The sequence below is a fragment of the Aedes aegypti genome, chromosome 2 (assembly GCF_002204515.2).
Source record: "Aedes aegypti strain LVP_AGWG chromosome 2, AaegL5.0 Primary Assembly, whole genome shotgun sequence".
NCBI classification, from domain to species: Eukaryota; Metazoa; Arthropoda; class Insecta; order Diptera; family Culicidae; genus Aedes; species Aedes aegypti.
Genome location: NC_035108.1, coordinates 431,011,239 through 431,034,185, shown reverse-complemented (window position 1 = coordinate 431,034,185; position 22,947 = coordinate 431,011,239). Strand labels below are relative to the sequence as shown.

The 22,947-nt window shown below is 36.9% G+C and overlaps 2 protein-coding genes across 2 annotated transcripts in view; both read left to right on the top strand.

Moving 5' to 3' along the window:
- The window catches only part of LOC5569868 (P protein), a 255,338-nt gene that overhangs the window by 154,352 nt on the left and 78,039 nt on the right, over window positions 1-22,947 (top strand). The gene's annotated exons all lie outside the window — the stretch shown is intronic.
- On the top strand, window positions 1,471-3,177 carry LOC110677083. Its single transcript, XM_021847735.1, has 2 exons — window positions 1,471-1,605; window positions 1,767-3,177. The coding sequence occupies exon 2, from the start codon at window positions 1,775-1,777 to the stop codon at window positions 2,483-2,485; it is 711 nt and encodes a 236-aa protein (XP_021703427.1). The 5' UTR covers window positions 1,471-1,605; window positions 1,767-1,774; the 3' UTR covers window positions 2,486-3,177.

The window sequence follows — 22,947 nt, the reverse complement described above, 5'->3', positions numbered from 1 at the left end:
ATGACCTCACACCTTTGTCTTCTGGTCTTCGGCCTGATGTAGCGATGGCCGAATCTGTTGCCTAATTTTGAAGTATACCACGGTTCTGTGGCATAACCACGGGGTACTGTGTCCTCCAAACACCACACTCACTCTTCCACCTCTATCACTGGTGGGAATACTTGAGCAAATGGCCGATCTTATCTCCAGAATATGTATCATGGCCTTGCTACCACTAGTTGCTCCCATGGGATTTAGGCAGAGTCCTCTATTGGTCGGTGGCTTGAAGTTGTGATAGCGTTTGGCAGGCTGCGTACCGATGGGTGACCAAACATAGAACTTTGGGCGGAGCTGTTTGCTGATGTGCCTGTCGTATGGGATGGAGACTCTCTTCATGGGTTCGGTGATAGGGGTGAGTGTCGTCAAAGCACTCCGAATATTCTGTATTTCATTTTGTTGATCCTTGCCGCCTTGTAGATAAATTACAGTTACTTGGTCCTTCCGTCTTCGCTGAGGGGTAGAGTCTCCATCCTGTGGATCAAGATGGCAGCGTTTCACCACAAGGAATTGCGGAATCGATATGGTGTTTTCCAGCAGAGACATTTAACTTAAGACTTCGTTAGGATCTACCAAGGATCCGGTAAACACACTGAACAAAGCTTCTTCTTCTTTCTGGCGTTACGTCCCCACTGGGACAGAGCCTGCTTCTCAGCTTAGTGTTTTTATGAGCACTTCCACAGTTATTAACTGAGAGCTTACTATGCCAATGACCATTTTTGCATGCGTATATCGTGTGGCAGATACGATGATACTTTATGCCCTGGGAAGTCGAGAACATTTCCAACCCGAAAAGATCCTCTACCGGTGGGATTCGAACCCACGACCCTCAGCTTGGTTGCTGAATAACTGCGCGTTTACCGCTACGGCTATCTGGGCCCCATCTAAACAAGGCTAGTATTTACAAAATCAGTTGTCTTCACTGCAGGAAGGTCTACGTTGGTCAAACAAAGTGGTCTCTCGATGTTAGATTCAAGGAACACTTAGCGGAAATCGGAAAAGCTCAGAAGGTGATAAACAAAGGAATGACTCACGATTTCAAATCTAAGGTAGCAGAACATGTCTTTTGAGAGGGTCATACAATTACGGCGGATATCAAACTTTTGCGAAATGTTTCTTCACCTTGGAAATTGGATGTGGCGGAGAGTCTGAAAATTTGCCAACAGGTACCTACGACGCTATTCAACAGAGACCACGACAACGGCAATACATGGCATTTCAACTTGATACCTACTATTCATTCCTGTGATGTACCTTACAGCTACTAAATTTAAAGTTTCTACAAAAGAGGGAAAGGATGTACCGTCGTGCGGGGCTTCTTTTGAAATACGGGGCTACTTTAGACACTTACACTTTTTAGTTTTTTCTAATAAAAATAACATATAATGTTATATAATATCTTCCACACTTTTATAAAATGATATTTTTGCCACCATTCTGCATAGGCCATTTTCAAAAATTAGTTCATATCTCTTGTAAGAAAAAAAACTTCGAGTGTCCCGGGAATTTAATTTACACCACGTAAAACAATTGTTCCATAATCGTTGTTTTCATCACTGATAAATTACGGTAAGTTGATTAACAACTAAATTAACTGTCGGTAGTAATATTTCAACAGGCATTGCTTGGATATTTCACTAAACTTTGTTCTTTTATCGCAAAAAGTGAGCAGCGGTGCAATTTTTTTCTGACGGCCATATTGCACGATTGTGCTTGTTTACTTTTTTCAGGTTCAGAAATGGTGCGGAACTATCGAAAACCCGATAATTCTCGAAAATATACCGTGGTTTCCGGGGAAGCATTGAAGAAATGTCTCGAAAAAGTTGAAGCCGGAGAGATGACCCACACAGATGCCGCAAAAGAGCTGAATTGCAGCCGGCAAACCGTATACAACAAACTGCATGGGCTGCACAAACGTGATCCTGGTCATCAAAAAGTCTTCACGGAACCGGAAGAAGCATCATTTGTGGACCACCTTTCCATCCTGTCCGAGTGGGGCTTCCCTGTAGGACCTGATGATCTCCGGGAAGTTGTTCGTATTTATTTGGCGAAGCAAAATCGGAGTGTTCCGGTTTTTAAAAACAATAAACCATCACGGAACTGGGTGGAACGGTTCCTTCGTGATCACCAAGAATTGAGCAAACGTTTTGCACAGAACATAAAGTTAAGCCGAGCAGCGATAACACGTGAAACTATTGATGAATACATGGCCAATCTAAAGGTATCTCTCGACGGAATTCCTGCTTCCAATATTTTTAACTACGATGAGACAAATCTGTCTGATGACCCCGGAAAGAAGCTAGCTATTTGCAAGCGCGGATTAAAATACTTTGAAAACGTGAGGAACTTCAGTAAATCCGCAACTTCCGTAATGTACTGTGGAAGTGCCACCGGACAGTTGTTGCCACCATACGTGGTGTTTAAGGCAGAACACTTATGGGACTCTTAGACACTTAATAGCCCTCAAGGAACGCGCTACAATCGAACTAGTTCCGGCTGGTTCGATGAACCGACTTTTGAGTATTGGTTCAAATCTCTTTTTCTGATGGCCACAATGCATTTGAAAGGACCGATTGCGCTAATTGGAGACAATCTTTCGTCTCATTTGAGTCCATCGGTTATCAGAATCTGCCAACAAAGAGGCATAAAGTTCATCTGCCTACCACCCAATGCAACGCATCTGACACAGCCACTGGACGTTGCATTCTTCGGACCAATGAAGCGGGAATGGCGAAAGATTCTAGGACGATGGCGTGCTTCTCGTGAAGGTTCTAAGAATGCAACGATTCCAAAAAGCAGACTCGGAAGCCTCATCAATGAACTTTCAAAAGCAATGGCACCTCAAACTCGCCGTATTCTGGTTTCGAGCTTCAGGAAGTGTGGAATAGTACCATTGAATACCCATGAACTCCTAAGCCAGCTGCCATCTGTGGATGTAAAAATCGATTTGGTAGGAGAATCGTTCAAAGAATTCCTTAAGGAGCATCGTAATGACGTCGTCGGTTGTCCGGCTGGGCCCCAACCGAAGAAAAAGTTGAAAGTGTCACCTGGCAAAAGTGTTTCTCCAGACGAAATTGCTAAAAAGGACCCGAAACCCAAAGCTGCCGCTCCAGCCAAACGGGGACGAAAGCCAAAAATTGCCGCGCTATGACGTTTTTTTTTATAACCAAGGGTTTGAACTAAAATTCCATTTTTTTTTTTCATAAATAAAACTAAACTGGGAAACTAATTTTGTTAAGAAACTTAAATGTTTTCTTGCAGTGTCAAAAGTAGTTCCCAACCATTCCAGAAGCAACTTTTTTGGTGGCTATATGAACATTTTTTTTGTTTCTCGATTAATTCAGCTCTTATTTTGCATAAACGCCACATACATATTCACGTTGAATATATGTACGAATAAAAAAAAATCCATCCACTATTACAGGAGTTATGATTTCTCAAAGTTTGAAAATTCAAAAAAAATGTCTAAAGAAGCCCCCCACGACGGTACCTAATAGCTCTTTAATTTTAAGTTTCATCAAAGAAGGATAGGGAATTATGACTATACCTAGTTTAAATATATAATGTGTGCATACGATGGATTTCTTCATGTCGAGTCTAGTACATGACACTGAAGACGGCCTTGAGGTCGAAATACGCGTATCTGTCAAAGGATACAGACTAACGTGGAATTAAATGGTATACCGGGTACCCCCGTTGGTTTGACAACGTTTAATCTGTACCCCGCTAATTTGCACATCGTTCAGATTAAAAATGGGTCAAACGTCATTTCCCAGCAAACCAGAGATCATATAAGGATGTTCATTTCAAATTGTATAAATGTACAAGTTTCGTTGGAATTGGATATGATGCAAAACTTAATTGATTAAAATCGTTAATGAAGTCATCAATTTCATCTGACTTGAATTTGCATCTTATAGAATTCCAATTTAGTCTGACCAAATATGTAACTTTAAACTGTCATTCCATTACGATTTCTTTTTCACTTGGTATGACTCTATTATAATCATCAATGTGAGATTACATATGAGTTCATCTGATGTAGATATAAAATCATACAGGGCACATCGCCGAACGCAACAAAAACATAAACAGTGGAATTCATGAACAAATTGACTTACCGGTTAAAAGAACATCATTGTTCCGCAGAAACACAATGTCATCACGTTGCATAAGTATTTTCGTAGATGTCTTAAATAAATTGCTGCACTTCGTTTCAACATTAATTCGCAAAAACTTGAAGGTTTCAAGTGTGTTGCACTGGCTCATTTGCAAAATGACAATTAAGTTCGATTACATTCGAACATGATGCTCTACAGTGTTTCATTTATATTTGCTAAAAGACCAAGTTCAGCAACTAAGATTGTGCGGCATAGTGGTAGCGTATCTGACTTGTAATCTAAAGGTTAGAAGTTCGAGACTTGTCTCGAGGTATATTTTTCTTTTTATTATATTTGTTTGTAAAAATCAAGTCATATATACTGCAATACACAATCATACATGAAATTACAGTGAACGCCAAATCAAACTGTCTGAAGTTGTATTGATCATGATAAATTCTCTAAAATGTACGTATATGGCCTCCAGATTTGTGCGAATAGAGGGAATTCGTGCATTTTATACAATCTGTTTTTACCGAATAAGTGTTCACTTTCTTCACTTGCAGTCTCAGTTATGTGAACATATTTGTTGGCTGGGTTAGCTCATGGAACGGAGTAAAGTGAAATGGAACGCTGTGGAACGGAATGCAGAATCAAAACAAAACAGCCAAAGGGGTAACCAGAAGCAAGGTTCTAGGGTGACCAGATGTTTAAACTAAAAATGAACCCCGATCGTTTGCATAAGGTACCGTTCAAATTAGCGGGGGTGCACGGTAGTACTAAATGTGGTTTTGCATTTTTTAACAATTCATGACCTCAACTCACGATCTTGTTGAACATCTGCTATTTGGGTTCCGTGAACAAAGGTTTTGCCATATGTTGTACCAGTAATTATTCACGTCATAGCTGCAAGCGTTCTATCAGAGATTTGCCCGTCTTTCTTAAATAGGCTGTTCTTTTAAGATATCATAGGAAAAGCGAGTCACTAATATTATCATATGAAATAGCAAATTATTTTGAGTGCAGGATATCTTTACAGCTTTAATTGAAATTGAAGGGTCTAGTTAGAATCGATATTTTTTAAAAAATTGATGAACAGTTTTTTTCTTTCTGATTGATTAACGAATCAAGAAAAACAAGAACGTCCGTGTATCATAATTAACAAAATGAAGAAACAGACGTTTTCATTTTTTAGGGTTTCCGTCCGTTTGGTGGAAACTGCCGTTTTAATTTGGCAAATAACCAATTCTAAATAGAACCTGAATCCAGCTATAATTTTTATAAGAAATTTTGGAACTGCTCACCATTTTTCTACCATCATTTGTTCTTGATTGCCTTGAATCGAACAACGAAAGTTTTTACTGTAGCGGTGTCCAAAGGTCAAATATATGCCACAGTGGAACGATTGCTACCACATCGTTTGTCACACTAGCACCATATCCATTAGTCCTATCCACATATTTTTGTTTCTAAAATCTTTTCAAGTCCTAATTCGCAAAACTATAAGTAACCACAAACGTAGTCAAATCAAAACATCAAGAGATAAATAAACGAAAAACCGAATTAAGTACTATACCATTTAATTCCGCTAGGGCTTGTATCCTTTGACAGATACGCGTATTTCGACCTCAACTGTAAGGCCGCCTTCAGTGTCGTGTACTAGACTCGACTCGACTATTGCTGACATTTGTCGTTAAGTTTCTGCTATTTGCCTCAAAACAATTGATCAATGATTTAAAAATCCAAATGCAAATACACTTGACACATATTATCTCTCCATCAAATATTAAAAAACTAACTGCCTCTTATGACAGGCCCACCCTATCGCCGCCAGAGTAGATCATAGCCCGGCATATCTCTCACATAACCCTAAAAGAGAGTTATTCCTGTCAACGACTAATAATATCAATCGTCAAATCAGACACATCATAGAAACGCTCATAGTATCATAGCACAATCCCTAATGACTACCGGTCACTACCGCTCTGACGCCAACAACCCTTCCTCCATCGTAGAAAATTACACGGGTCGCGTCGTTGCGTCGCTTCATCCGCACTTTACCGAGAGATGATCCAAATCGGTTGGCAACGAGACTGATACTGCAGCGCGAAAGCTTTTCTCCATTTCAATTCCGTCATTGTTCGTTGATTGATGCCGTCCAAACAGATGGCGGTCGTCGTCGGTTTATATGAATAAAGCACGCCGTTGCACTGTGATCCAAAGCTGACTAAAAGAATAAAAAATGAAACATGTTGATTCTTTCACTGATATCCTCAATTTGACGAACACCATTAGTAATCTTCAAATATATGTTTTATAGATGAATTGTTATTTGCATTGCAATGGAGTTTCATGGAGCTTTTTTTATTAAATGGGCAAGTTATAGCATAGCTAACCTATATGCAGTACTTAATTAAATTATCCATTTATTGCTTAATGAATCAGGTATTTTTAAAGATTTGAACGAGAGTTGTACTTTTGGCCACCATTTGTATGGAATGTGGCCACTGTGCGTCGTTCGCCGTTGCTAGTGTTAGAACAATTTGTTAATAATGACGGATAATGCAAGCACGTTGCGATCTAGGAATATGAACGCTGCTCCTTTTGGAAGCGAATGCGCACGCTGCGTTCAACACTTGCTCACGTCACAGTACCTGACTAGCACTAGCCGGTAGCACACCTTCACAGGCAGGCGTTCGCTTGTGCTCCGGTATCAAACAGCTCACGCCTCTACACTTGCCGACTAGAGAATCAGAGCAGCACGGTATGTCTGGAATCGTTATTAACGGAAAAACTGTCCATGACTCAATAAAAATATTTTTTCTCATTGTTAATTTTTTTAGGACCGCAGTTTGTTGCTGAATTTTTTGTTAAGGGTACCACATGAGGTTAACAAGTTGTTTTCATGATATTTTATTTAATTATTCATAACTATTATAGCATCTATTAGAAAGTTAGACGCGATCCAGTGTTGTGATCTAAAGTCTTGATAGTGTCATATTTTTTATTGTACGTAACTGAAGAAAAATTCTCTCAATAGTGTTGAAACCTTTTGATAAAAGAAACCTATAAGAAATCTAATATTGAAGACAAAAGCTACAAAAAAAGTTTTCTATACAGGTATACGACTAGTTTACCTGCAAAAAGTTTACCTCGTAGAGAACAAGGCGGGTCTATACCCAGGTGATCTAGTATACGTAAAGCAGGTCGGTTTTCTCGGCGCTGGTTTTCTCCACAAAGTTAAAATCTGATTACACCTGGGTATAGACCCGCCTTGGTAGAGAATAGACTTTGTTAATCATATTTGGGAGAAAGCGAGTAACTTCAACAACATCAAAAACATGATAGGTACATACCATGAACATACTTACGAAAAAGCTAAAAATATACTACCACTATGATTATAAAAGATTTAATTGTAAAATTTTTCTTCAGTCAAGCAAACGACACCAAACTAGTCAGTAAAAACTTAAAAGTGATTTTGTTTATTAAAATCTAACGAGCAACATGAGTAGTCGCTTTCTCAACTGTTGCAGGCCGTTTGCAGAAAAAAAGTGTTCGAAAGAGCTACGAAATCTCACCGAAAGCACCATAGATAAACTGAAAGCGGCTGGTTATGCTCCAATGTCTACATTGAATACAAATTTACGCATTTGTACGTCCTGCCGTTTAAACGTTGACAAACGGGCAATCTGTACATCATCGGTGGATCAGGCTGCAGGAAGTTCGAAAACAACAACAACTGAGGAATTACTAGATGCACCGACAACAACTGAGGAGTTACCAGAAGTACCAAGTGCAGATAGTCTTTCCACGGTACCATCAGCGACATCTGTTTCAACAAATCAATCAGAAGATGAGTGCATCCAGAAGGTCAACATCGAACGCTTCAACGAAGGGATAGCTGGAATAAGAGTGACTCCGATTAAATGGACGAAGATGGGTTACGTCAATTATCCCGAGAAAAAATACCGTGAAATCAACGAAGCTGTACGAAGAAACCTCTTCAAATTAGGACCTGAGGATGTGGAAAATACAGACTACGATGAGGTAATTATGAATATGAAGGAAAGGTTCTCGAATCTAGCCCGACAAGGAAAGAAAAATTGTTGATTTTGTCGATGCTGCCAAGCTCGTGGTCTATTCAAGACGCCATTGATGAGTTCAAAACCAATAGAAATACAGCAAAAGAGGCAAAACAATTCAAAAATAACTGTCTTGCAACCAAAAATGCTAGGTCGAGTACTTCATTAACAGATGAGACAAAAGAAAAAATAATTCAATATTTTGAAGACGATGAAGTAAGTAGAGCTATGCCTGGCCAAAAAGATTATGTATCTGTAAAAAAAGATGGAAAGCGTCAATCAATCCAAAAACGATTAATGATGACTACTTTGAAAGAAGCGTATACACGCTTCAAGAAAATTAACGAAAATATTAAGGTAGGTTTTTCCTCATTTGCAAGCCTTCGTCCAAGGCAATGCAAGCTTCTATCCAATTCAGGAACACATAATGTTTGTGTGTGCACAACACACGAAAATATTAACCTAATCTTACATAGTTTGAAAAGAATCAATTTATCAAAGGATATTAAAATGTTAACTGGTAGTCTTTTGTGTGAAAATACAACATCAAATTGCTATCTACGATCTTGTTCGGATTGTCCAGATTCTTCATCATTGGAAAATACTTTATTCGCTGAGTTTGAAGAAAATTATATTGATCAGTTATCATTTGAGCAATGGGTGACCACGGATAGGTGTGACCTAGAAACTATTGTAAAACCTGTAGATGAGTTTGTGTCATTTTTTTGCTTGAAATTAGAAAGTTTAATTCCTCACGACTTTATTAAAACAGAGCAATCCCGCTTTTTAAAAAATACGAAAAATACATTACAAGATGGTGAATTTTTAGTCATTTGTGATTTTTCTGAAAACTATAGCTTTGTATTGCAAGATGAAGTGCAGTCCCATCACTGGAACGTACAACAAGCTACAATTCATCCATTCGTTATTTATTTCAATGGAAGTACGCAAATTGAACATTTTAGTTTTATTGTAATTTCCGAAGATTTAAGACACGACTCAGTATCTGTAAATTTGTTCATTGCCAAAATGATTAACTTTTTACGCGTTGATAAGGATAAAGAAATCAGAAAGATATATTTCATGTCTGATGGAGCAGCATCGCAGTACAAAAACCGTAAGAATTTTTCGAGCCTATGTCAATTTAAATCAAAGTACGGAATTGATGCAGAATGGCATTTCTTTGCTACGTCACATGGCAAAGGTCCTTGTGATGCTATTGGAGGAACCATAAAGCGCATGGCCACAAGAGCAAGTTTAGCCAAAGAACGTGAGCATCCAATTAAAACTGCAAAAGAACTATTTGATTGGGCGAATCGCAGAAAAGAAGAAAATTTAACAAAATTATCATTTTGTTTTACTACTACTGAAGAGTACGAATTAACGGCTCAGCGAGCAATATAATAACGCGAAAACGATCCAAGGAACCCAAAAATTTCACTGTTTCATTCCATTGTCAGAAAATAAAATTAAAGCAAAACTATACTCGAACTGTACTGATAATGATGCAAAAGTGTTCGATATTGTAAAAAAATTGAATAACAATAAATAAATAAATAAGTATTAATAAAATGTTTTCAAGATCTCATAACGCATACCCAAATCCAAAACTTTTAAAGTTTATATATAACATTTAGAAACTCATCGATCATACTCTAAAAAAATATCCTGGTAAAAAAAGTTTATTTTCGTGTAATCTGTTAATTCATTTTAATTTATACATATATACATATACATATAATATTTATACATATAATATACATAATAACATATAATATTTATACATATAATATACATATTAACAATAAAATCAGCAACAAACTGCGGTTCCCGTAATAATTTACACCGAAAAAAAAATTTTTTTTCTACTAAATGTGAAAATTGTGACATGTTTGAAATGTCATAACTTTTTTGTTTATTGGTTTACCATCACCAAATTTTTATGGTAGATAGCTAATATAATGGACCGTTTTCCCTCAAAAAATTACGTTGGTATTCCGATAGGGTTTTGAGATATCTGAGTTTTTGTGTCAAAAATGATGTTTTTTAATGCAAAAAAAAATTTTTTTTACTGTGTGTATTTTTTTTTGGAATCTTTATTTAGTTGTCTAACTTTGTTTCTTTAGTTGTCTAACAATCGAACGAACCGTTTTTGCTGTGCAGCTTTTTGAATATTTTTGAACCATTTTCACATACACCCTTTTGAAAAGTTAGTCGTGACTCAACTTGAAGATTTGATATCGGAAAATGACGATTTAGATGGAACTGGAAAACTGTGCAAAGTTTCAGCTCAATAGAAAAAAATGAATTAAAAAATTTACCAAATTTTGGTGCTGTTGCTTGGAATCACTCATCATCACCATCTGTGCACCAACCTACCTAGTCAACATTTTGGTTGGTATAACTTTTGTTATACATCAGTCTATATGAATCAATTCAATCGTATAGAATGCACGAAAAGGCTATATACCTACCAAAGTGGAGGCTATATGCGTACTTGGCACGACTTTTTCGGACTTTCTGCGATCAGATATACGATGCCACAAAATTTGGATGAAAATAAAAAAAAAAGATTCCAGCGAGCCTCGAACGCGGGACCTCTGGCTCAGTAATCAGGCACCTATCCACTGTACCACCAAGGGTTGCATATCCGAAGGGTGATTATATTTGCCAATATTAATACATGTTTCATGTACAGCGACACATACTATGTTGTTCTTTGAGGCCCGTCGTCAGCAGATACCAAGTTTGGATGGCAATTTTTGCTAAGTTATTGCGATTTGATACGATGCTTTCTGGATTGATATATGATCTGTCAGTTTATATTACATAACGCGATTCTATGTTGCACTATTTACGACATGTTTTGTTATCAACACAGATTGTCGTTTATGAATCGTATTGTATTGACATTGATAACGCTTAATATGGCATCTTGTGTGATTCTGATTTTGGACGCATGAATATGTGATTTTGGATTCACATTCTTATACGATACGTGGTTCACTGGGTAGTAACCATCAGGTTAGCATAAGGCATTCAAAAGGATGTGACATCCAAGCATATTCATTGTGAATTTGAAGTCATTTTATCGAGGAAATCATAAGCTATAAAAATATGTATATTTACCATTATTTCCATAAGGTTGAATTTAGACTAGAGACTCTTTTTTGCTGGAAGTGGAATTCCTGGAAAAATCGCTATAGGGATTACGGTAGAGATTGTCTCGGAGGAACTTGTAGTACAATCCATGGAGGAATCTTCGAAGAAATACCTGGAGAAATCTCAGGAAGAGTATCTGGAGAAAGGGCTGGTGGAAACATTGACGATATTTTGGAAGAAACTCTTGATGGAATCTCTGGAGGAATTCCTGAATTCCTGGTCTCAAAATTCCGTTTGTGGTCAAAAGTCAACGATAAAACGTCATTTTACTTAGGAGGTTCAAAACATTAATAATTACTTGTGTGGTTGTGCAATTCAGACCTTTAGCGACAATTTACGGATATGAACAGACCTTGATGCTCGGAAAGGTTAACTAATGAACCAATAATAAACTAGAAAGCTCAGAACAAGTTTGAATTGAACTTCTTTCCTACTTGAAGGTTAATAAGCAATTCAAACGAACTTTATGTAAACTGTAAAGTTCGATTAATTACTTAAAAAGTGAGCTGATTAGGCCAAAACATGCCCTTTTATCCGAATTTTTGGTTGCTTGGGATCGCAGTAAAACCTCCATAAGTCGATGTTCCATAGCTCGATATCGACTCATGGAGTCATACTAAAAAGAAATTTCTATGGTTACTATGATGGTCCCCTCAAGCAGTTTTCTAAAGCATTTCTATTCCATCAACCGATATTTCCATGGGTCGATGTTCCCTTCCGATAGCGATTAAAATTTCATGGATTTCAGAAGATTCTGCAGTAAACAAAAATAGATAATTTTAAAACAAAAAACGCTCTAATACAAAAAAAAAACTATCAAAAATTGTAGATCTTGAAAATGAGTGCACAAAAAGTAAAATATGGTTATTTTTCATAACTTGATATGATGGAACATTTGAAGGATTTTTTAAAGGGTTGATTTGTTTAACCAACTGCTATTTATTTATTTATTTATTTGATTAACTTTTCAACTTGAAATTTAGAAATTAGGGAAGAAAAACCCTTTAAGTGATTTTTCATTGAAATTTTTCTCAAAAATGCACTAAACCATCTTTATATTTTCTAAAAACATTACCAAATAAACAATCCTAATAATAAACAACTCAAACAGCGCTGATCTATAGAACAGCAAAATTTTTGAAAAAGGGGAACGTCCAGGATTATTGAGGTACCACATACAGTGGACTACTCTTTAAATCTGAAAAGAAACACACACAAAAATATCACACATAATATGAGATTCCATTTAAAGCTTTAAAATGGGTAGAAGCATATTTCCACAGATAAAAGATGTTGAAGTCCGATTGTAAAACTGTGTAAGACAATTAACGGTTATTTTGAATGGCAACACAAGTAGCAACATCGTGGTGGCGCTGTCATCGCTAAGTTACCATAACGCTGTGAGTGGTGAATATGAAATATTTCAAGATACTGATATTCACCACTGATTGACGCAATTCGCTGTTTGGCAGCGCTAGGGATTGCAAGGAGTGTCAATTTGAAAATCACGTTAATTGGAATATTTAAAGTTGATGCGATATTAATTATTATTACAATAATAACCCTCTATAACCCTCTTTAGCGGGGCCCAGATAGCCGTAGCGGTAGACGCGCAGCTATTCAGCATGACCATGCTGAGGGTCGTGGGTTCGAATCCCGCTGGTCGAGGATCTTTTCGTAAAGGAAATTTTCTCGATTCCCAGGGCATAGAGTATCTTCGTACCTGCCACACGATATACACATGCAAAAATGGTCAATCGGCAAAGAAAGCTCTCAGTTAATAACTGTGGAAGTGCTCATAAGAACACTAATCTGAGAAGCAGGCTTTGTCCCAGTTGGGACGTAACGCCAGAAAGAAGAAGAAGAACCCTCTTTATCACTAGAATCCCAAGAAACTTGCCCAAGTAACACCAAATACTTCTTTATCAGCCGCATTATGAAGGTCTTGTTATATAAGAGCTCTATTGGTGAAATCTGTAATAGTACGTGTAAAATAAAAGCTTAAAGATAGTTTTTAAAAATCATGTTTTGTCAAATTATTAGATCGCTAGCTTACACCTTTTTTAACGTATTATTATAGCTATATTAACGTTATTATAACTTCATTCATATTGAAACTTTCTTGACAAAATTTAAGCCTTAAGCCTGTATTTTATTAGGTTTTTCAACTAAATTAAAACATCAGCATATGCACCCTACTTCGGATGATTTTGTCTGTATTTTGAGAGGAAGAATATAAATCTCAATTGGCACAAACCCTGTAGAATGAAGGTGGTCACTTATCTTTTTGGAACACTCAAATTGAGTTCTATTGTCGGCTCTGCTAGAGGCTCACAAATTTTCATGCATGTCAATTCCGAGATGCTGATCGGAGTCAATGTGGCATAAGTATGTTCATTTTCGCGGACACCTGATCATAATCATATTAAAATCGAGGTAGAATGTGCCTTTGCTCGGTGATCGACGTATACATTTTTTCAGCGCCATCGGTAATCGGTGGACAGGCGATTTGCGTTTGTCGATACACTCTTGATAATTTTATTTCGGCTGTAGACATGAACTACCTGTGTCTTCATTGATTTAAGGGCTTGCTTATTCCAATCGTTAATCTTTCTACGCTTAAAATACACTATTTATTCAATTAAAGACTATACTGTGTGAGATAGGCTCGTCATTATTATCACAATGTTTATAAACAATTAATATTTTGACGTTTAGATAGATTTTGATCTGCAAATAGAAGAAGCTATAATGAAGTTGTTATCGTGTTATATTTGTAGTTGCAAAACATAATAATAGCTTATTTGAGAGCAAACCTTGAATATGCTCTAAATATATATTATAAACGTATATTCTAAGTATTTTCAAAACTTGCTGTTGTCGTTGAACGGCAAGACGTATAGATTACAGTACCGGCTAAAAATATGGAATTATGACTGCGAGAGATTAATACCCTATTCTTTTGGTTAGAGATCTGGATTCGTTTTGGTGATGCGATGAAGAAATGTGATATTTGAAATGGACCAATAGTATGAGTCAGAATCAATGCGACCGATTATATTTTTCTAATTTGAAATGTTTTTTTTTCACATACGAATTACTTTGAAATTACTTTAAGATTTCAACACAAGCTCCTGCTAGAAACGTAAGCCATGTCATCATATTTTGAACGGCACTGTAAGCTTCGCATAGAATCCGCCATATTATTCCTCCATGCGGATCAAAAAAAATCTATTAAAATAACAAAACTTTGATGAATATATTAATCGTTTTTCATTTGCATTGCTGGCGCATGAATTCTAGTAGAGTTAAATTAGCAGTTTCACGATAAATCTTTCACCGCAATGAAAAAAAAACTAAACCTGTTATATGAGATATATTGTTTTTTATCTGAATTATAATTGTCGTCGTCTCTTTCACCACTTGTGAATTATTTATCAGGTCAATGTAGCCATATTATTCTAAACATAATTTAATTTGTCAGTTTTATATGAAACTCGGCACTTTGAATGTAGTTGTATTTTCAAATGATAAGTTTGTAATACAAAAGTATTTTGTGGGTTAAATCACTCGTAAATAGCTATACTTCAACAAATACAACTGACTGCATTGCATATTGATGAGATTGTGATATAAGTGTATTTTACAAGTTATGTTACTTGTAATCTGCTTGATTTCAACAAATAAATACTGGTTTGTTTGTTTGTTTGTTTATTTTCGACACTTGACACCAAAAGGGTGCATTCGTGTCGTTTGGAAAGTGTGTTACATTTTGATACAATTCAGTTCACTAGTTTTAACAGTAACTCTATAATTTTGTATATAATCCTGTGTCATGAAGGAACTTTAAAACCTTTTTCATGTTAATTTCTTCATTCGTTAATGCTTCTTGTAAATTTGTTGAGCTAATGCCATTGTCTTGTCGTTGTCTGTCGAATTTTCTACATTCAAGGATCAAATGCCGTACATCGAGCACTGATCCGCAGCATTCGCATGTTGGTGGTGCTTCTTTCTTTAGTAAGAAGGTATGGGTTAGCCGTGTGTGGCCGATTCGGAGCCGTGTTAGTATTCGTTGATCGGCTGCGCTTCCGTAATCTGCCCATCTGTGCGTATCGTTCTTAATTTCTCGTAACTTCGAGTCTCTGGATTCGTACCACTGCCTATTCCATAGAGATGGTCGGGTTTCACATTTTTCAAACCCGAACCCGACCCGTACCCGACTTATTTTATTTCTTAAAACCCGGACCCGACCCGAACCCGAGACTGTAATTGAAAAGCAAACCCGGACCCGACCCGAACCCGAAAAATTTCCGCTGTTCAAACCCGAACCCGACCCGAAACCCGAAATAATTTCATAGATAAACCCGAATAGGACCCGAGTTTTAAAAGATTATAAATTCATCGTTTCTGATGCATTGGGAAGCTTTTAGGTTGTTACTCGTTTCACCATTCTCACCAAACCCGACTCAAACCCGACTAAACCCGACTTTTTTCAAGCCCGAACCCGACCCGTACCCGATAATGTTGTAGCCTTCAAACCCGACCCGAACCCGAACCCGAAAAAAATAAAATTTTCAAACCCGAACCCGACCCGAACCCGTCGGGTTCGGGTTCGGGTCGGGTTTCGGGTTTTAAAACCCGAGACCCGACCATCTCTACATTCCACCGTTGCCGTATAGGGGGACTGGGGGTAGTTTGCCCACGTTAAGGAAAACAGCGATTTTAGATGTGAAAAACATTGTTTTATGCTCTTTTTTAGTTATGGTCGGATAAACAAACATGTTATCTTTCAAATAGTAGAAACAGCTATCCATTTTAGCTTTTCTGGGGTTTATAAATTAATTTTTAAAAAATGCTTGCTTAACTGCATATGTATTGTTTTGCGGGGTAAAACGCCCCGCTTCAGTTCGGCGTTAGCCATGCTGTAAACGTACGCACACTATCATGCTTGTTTATAGGTTGCATACATCCGGGCGTTTGTTCAGATGTTATTGTTAAATAATAGTATACATGCTGATGCGAAAAATGTACATTTGTAAGGTTCCAAATTGCCCGTAACTTCAATATGGCATTACGCTTGGTAGAATTTGAATTCAAACGGCTGTTTTGGTGTTATGAAATAGGGGTGGGCGTTTTGCCCCCAGAGTTGATTAAAGTTTAGGTCCTTCGTAAAGCTTTCTTAGGACAAATTTAACATATTTTTTGCATGTAATACAAACTATGACAGTGCACAAGTTGGCTCTCGGCGATAGTTTTAAAAATTTGGTTATTTATCGACCTAAAACATGAGCTTGAAAATCGCACAAAATTGCAACGAAAACAGCGAAAAACGTTTTTATACGTTTTTAACGATATTTTTGGGAAAAACACATAAAAATATATTAATAGAAGCATTTTTATCCATTTTCTATGATCTAGGATAGAAAAAAAACATTCTAAAACACATCGTTCGTCCAGATCGAGGGTGGCGCGTTTTGCCCCCTATGGGCTTATTACCCCCAGTTCCCCTACCTTGCTTCATCGCTCTCAGAGCGTCCTCTCCTGGTATTGCAATATTGTTTGCTGGTTGTCCTCTAGCCTCACCCGCTAGTCGATCGGCTTCCACATTCCCGCTGATACCAGCGTGTCCTGGAATCCAGCAAAATCGAATCGGTTTGTTCTTGGCTATATGCTCGACTTGCTGAATCCAGGGATGTTTGGATTTCCCCCCTTCTAAAGCTAAAAGACAGCTGGCAGAGTCCGTTAATACCACTAGCTCCGTACTAAGGTTTGGGATCGAAACCGCCATCTTAAGGGCGTACGCCTCCGCAGAGAAGACGCTACATTGATTTGGAAGGCTATACATTCCTACAAGGCCATTCAAGTAAAAAGCGGACCCTACCATGTCGTTTAGTTTGGAGCCGTCGGTGTATACGATAGTCGAGTTTTGAAAACGAGTAGAGAGCAGTTGCTGTACCACGGGGCGGACTTTCTCCGGCGGATCGCCGGCACGGACAGTATTTTTAACATCCCATACAACTGATGGCTTTCGTGTGTGCCATAGGCGATCGCTCTGCCTTACGAGTTGGTCAACAGCGGGAAGTGCTGATCCCGTTATTTCTTCCAGACGGTCTGATGTTCGCTGAATCAGCGGGAGAGTGCTGTTGTTACGATTTTTCGCCAGTATTCGAATGGCCGTCCGCGCTGTGGATTGCGTTGCCAAAAATTCAAATGGCAAAGCACCCGCTTCGGCCATGACCGAACTTGTCGGACTCGTCACAAAAGCTCCGGAAGCGTATCTGATCATTTTGTTGTATGCCGGGGCGAGGGTTTGCAGCGTTGTTGGTCCTCCTCGGCTCACCAGTCCTATTCCGTAGATCAACTTCGCAGTGACTAGCACTGAACCAACTGGTGAGTTATACTAGTGTTTCGCCAGTGCTTATAGCTAGCAAATAACTTTATTATAACTTATAATTATTTTTGATTCAATGAATGCTTATTTAATGTTGATAATACGTTAATGAATTGTCCATTGGAATGATCTTGCAAAATTTTGAGATGTTATATAAGCCGCCATTTTTTGCGCTTTTTCAGTTATATAGGGAAAGTGTACCAGTTATGGCCATAGTGGTTCCCTATTTGGCCATATGCAAAATATGGATAACTTTTACATTTTTAATCTTTCTGAATGTGTTAACATCAAGATTTATCCTTTATCTTACTGCTAAAACACAAAAGATTTTTCAAAATGTGAAGGCATTCAAGATATCACGTATGGCGAAATAGGGAACCACTATGACCATAACTGGTACACCTACCCTAAGTGTGCGATATTAAATCAATAATACTAGAAAAATACAACCGAATATGTATGAAACGTTAATTTTAAACTATTATATGACAAGCTGTGTTACTTGGGTGCCAATTACATAAAAAAAATCTTAATGAAGGTAAAAAAATTTGGCTTCCGTCTTGGATTTCCTTCCTTTTCCTTAATTTATTTGGTCTAAAACCGTTGATTGTAATATACAATCAATTGAACAGCTGAGATAGAATGGAAAAATCAGATTGTTTTTTTCAACATGATACGCGCAGAGATGGTAAAAATGCATGCAACAGCATGAAATCAAGATGGCCTCGAATTCCAACATGTATCACCAGATTTCACCACAAGTCTTCCTAAGGTCAACGGTTCATTCAAAGAACAACCATGCAAGAAATTTAAAAAAATATGTTTGTTCATTTCAATCGATGGTTCTAGACGGTTTTCATTTATTGAATTTATTTATTCATTATTTCTTTACTTCAAAGAAGTATCAATCAGTTATCAAAAACGCATTACAGTAATACCTCGATATAGCGTAACTTGATTTTTATTTTCATTATGTTATATCGATGTTACGTTATATCGAAGCAAAATATTATTTTTTTCAAATTTCGTTCAACATGTATTGTTTGATGAGAAAATGGATTTAAACTTGATATTATTGACCTAGCAGCAGGTATTTTCAGCCTTTCTTACATATTTTTTTTATATATATTTCCATGTTTATTTTTATTTTCATTTTTTTTTATTTCAACATCTCTATTGCAATAATCCCTAAAGAAATGCATTTCGGAAAAATCTTTGGGGGAATCCTTGAACACTCAGAAACTCTAGATTAAAATCAAAAAAAAAGATCTCTCTGAAATCTTTAAAAATTTTATGTTGAACGGTCCATGAACTTTTCAACCAGGTAATTATGAAACTTCAAAAATATTATTATGAGGAACTCGTGATAAAATTCTCAAAACAAAACCTTTTGTAATTTCTTGACAGAACTTAAGAATAAATGACCCAAGAATTCCATTAAAAATGTATAAGAGATTTCACGAAGAAATCACTAGAAAACTCCATTAAACTAATAACTATTCTTGAGGGATTATCCCAGAAAAAGTTTCTGAACCAATACGTGGTGAGATTATCGGCAGTGTTCTAGGAGAATTTTCTGGGTGATCTGTTGAAATTGATCAGTTTTGGATGAATCCCTGAATATATATTAGTAATAAAAAATCCGTGTAAAAATTTCTAGATGAATACTTGAAGAATAACTTGAAGAACCCATTGAAAAAATCAAAGAGAACTAAAATTCCTTATGGAATCGATGAAGGAACTTAAGTGGTACATAAAATGGTTCTTGCATAATATTTGGAGAAAAATCTGCAGAAACTCATAATAAAAATTGCTGGAAATGTGCCAATAAGATTGGTTTTCAGGTTTTTGAACGAATACCTGTACTTTTTTTTAGAGTAAATTCTAGAGCATTCCAAGAATGATTGGTGGAGTTCAATAAAACTTTTCTGATGAAATTCCTCAAAAAATCCTTAAGACGGGAATCCATTGGAGGAACTCCTGAAATCGATTTAAAAAAATACATCTGGTGGAATCATTTCAGAAGAAAATCTCAGAAATGTTTACGCATGAATATCAAGAATGTTAACTAGTGGAATTTCTAGAAGATCCCTGCCGGAAATATTTAAAAAATATGTTGTAAGTTTTATACATGAATATCAGGAAGGTTTAAGATGAGTCAACACACTAAGATTAAATTACTGGGGTCGGTAAAATTTTACTGGGTTTTGGAACTACCAAAAAAGTCAGTAAAATGAAAACTGTCGCCACGCGTAATTGAAAAGCAAATTTCACCATGTTTTATTTTTTATCGATATATAATATAAAAAGAAAGCTCTCTGCAAAATTTCAGTGAAAAATCTCTGTTTTTCTATTTCTGACATTTTTTTTTAGTTTACTGACTTTTTCGGTAGGTCAAAAACCCAGTTATTTTTACCGAACAGATTGAGTGTGAATGTAAAAAATTATGGATGAATATATGGAGGCATCCTCGGAATGATTCTAGTTGAAATCCGTGACGAAATTTTAGGAGAAACATGAAATTCCTTGAAAAATCATTTCAAGATTATTCGTAGGAATTCCTCAAGCAATAGATAAATAATTACTTAGGCATTTTTAGAAAAAAAAAATGATCAAATTTACGTGCGCTTTTTGAATAGCGCCCAAACCTTTGATTTTAGCAATATAGCTTTTTCGGAGAAGTTTCTTGGTTCATCATTTGATGCAAAAAGTTTTGTGATCAATCCACCCAGCAGTGCAATACAAAATTGTAGTTTACGTAACAAGTTACAGAATGATGATTTTTACAGCACGAGTTATCCAACGAGGCTTGCCGGACCTATCTCACTTTTCTGGCATATGATATGATTTTTATTACCATGAATGAATGCAGCACGTCGTACGAACATAAAACTTGAAAATAAGCCCGGAGTAATTTGAAAAAAATGTCATTGTATGGTCTTAAAACAAGCATTTGCTTGATGTGTCCATTATGCCCCGAATTCCCCAAAGTGTCTTTTCATGCGTTTTAGCTATCAAACAAATGAGCCTTATTCAACCGAAATCGACCGACAACTTCATAGCAAAAACATGCGTTTTGAGATATTTATATAAAAAAGAACTTTATCGCAAACTGTTTAGCTAGCTGGCGTACGAGTGGTCCACCAATTCTAGTAAACTGAAAAGACCACCCTCTAGTTTTAGTGTGCAGATCACTAACAACAAATTAAGTTTCTGATTTTTGATGGAATTTTAAAACAATTTAAGCCTGTTTCAAATGATCTTAAATGGGGCTTAATTTCAAAAAGTGCAAATAAATATCTCGATTACTGTCATTTCAGAAATATTTTCAAATTCACGAAGGAGATTTTCGAATACTATATCTTTGGTGGGAATCTAATTCATAGATTTTTTTATTTCGTTAATAACGATTTCGGACACCCCGTGATCACCGTTGCGTTGCGAGGACCAGCCAGCGCAGCAGCGTGTGTCTGTAAGTACCTACCGGAGACCAAAGCGCGCGCGTTCGTTCCTTTTCCTATCTCCATAACGGCGGCGGCTCCTGGCTTTAGAGCCAGTTACTCAGTCGGTCAGTCAGTTGCGGTAGTAACTCGAGTGGACTATCTCTATCGTTCGCGTTTTCGTTACTGTACTGCGCTCCCATACTGTGGCGGTGGCGGTGACGGTGTTTTTGTGATGATTTTTTAAAACACAAATTTTCTGACCTCGTCAAGCTCAGTCTACTGACAACGGTCGGTCGGTACGCATGTGCCTTAGATCTTCCAACCAACCAACCAAAGCGAACGATTAGGAGGAGAAATAGTCGTCCTTCCTCTCGCCCCCACCAACAAGAAAAAAAAACGAAGTATACATACCTAAGTGGCGGAGTTTTATTTTAAGTGTTGAACAACCGGACGATAATTGTGAAGAGGAGCGGTGAACAGTGACCCCCCGCTCGAAGGATGTGTGCGAAGAAGTGCAATTGTATAAGCGCGGTGTGAGACCTTGCCGTGGAAGAAAGTTTCTGTTTTGATGAAGAAAAAAGTGGAATGTGTGATTAGGAAGGGGAAGAATCCTGCCTGTTGGGATAGTGATATTTACAGCATTCTCCGGGATAGTGCGAAGGCGGAGGGAGTTTGCGGGGGTGTTGATTGTGATTTAGAGGATGATAGTTTTTTTATGGCAATTGCATAAAGAATCCGTGATTTGGATTTCCATTACCAAAAATAACTCATATATATAAAATTGATTCCATGACAAAAAAAAACTCAATTGAACGGCCCGAAGGCAGTTTATGCGTGGCATTTTGTAGATTCTGAGTAGAGTCGGTCTCAATTATTCGAGGATTCCAAAAACTGTCATTCCGGATAACCATCCTGATGAGCTTTTCTTTTGGTTCCCTTTCAATTTTTATGGGATGAAAACGTGCTGAACAAAATCTCAATATAATATTTTGTCACATGCAACTCATTCCTTCTAATCCGTACAATTATTTCCTATACCTTGAGCAACTAACAGTGAAATTACTTTGTTTTCCCGCAACTATACGGTTTACATTTTTCAATCAATGAATCTAGATAAAATATGACAATGTTCTGAAAAAATCCAATGAGATCTCTGGAATTTTATTAAATTTCATTAGTAGGCACAACTGTCCAAAACACGGCGCTAATCTCTGTACTCCGTAACATATCCTTATTAATGCGTATGTTTGTATAAAAGAAGTTGACTTAATGTCTTGAAGAACTCTAGAAGTTTAGCTAACTTAACAATTAGTTTCTACTCAGCATTGGGAGAGCATTCCCTGTCAAATTCTTAAGAGTCTTTGAAATTTGTAGAGTTTTTATACAAAATGTCAAACCCAGATACTTCGAAGGCACTATTTCAATGTTGCACACAAGTAATTTATGAATAATACGTTCATGATGTCGGGACCAGCACGTTGATGCTTTATACACAGTACCAAGTTTTTTGGTCAGTGATGTAAAGAATGCATAATAGCAGTGCAAGTTTCAGTTTCATAACATATTATGACTTGATTATTTTATTGGTAGGTGTTAACTTTATAACTTATCTATTAGAAGCCTTTTAAAATAATAAAATATTTGAATACTAAGGTATGTACATCCCGATTTTTATCAAACTCAGAACATTATTTTTGAAAAATTGAATCGTTTTCTCTAAATTTTCGTTG

Bases quoted from the DNA above. Each gene is read 5' to 3' on its own strand.
- LOC110677083 (XM_021847735.1), top strand. From the start codon at position 1,775: ATGGTGCGGAACTATCGAAAACCCGATAATTCTCGAAAATATACCGTG.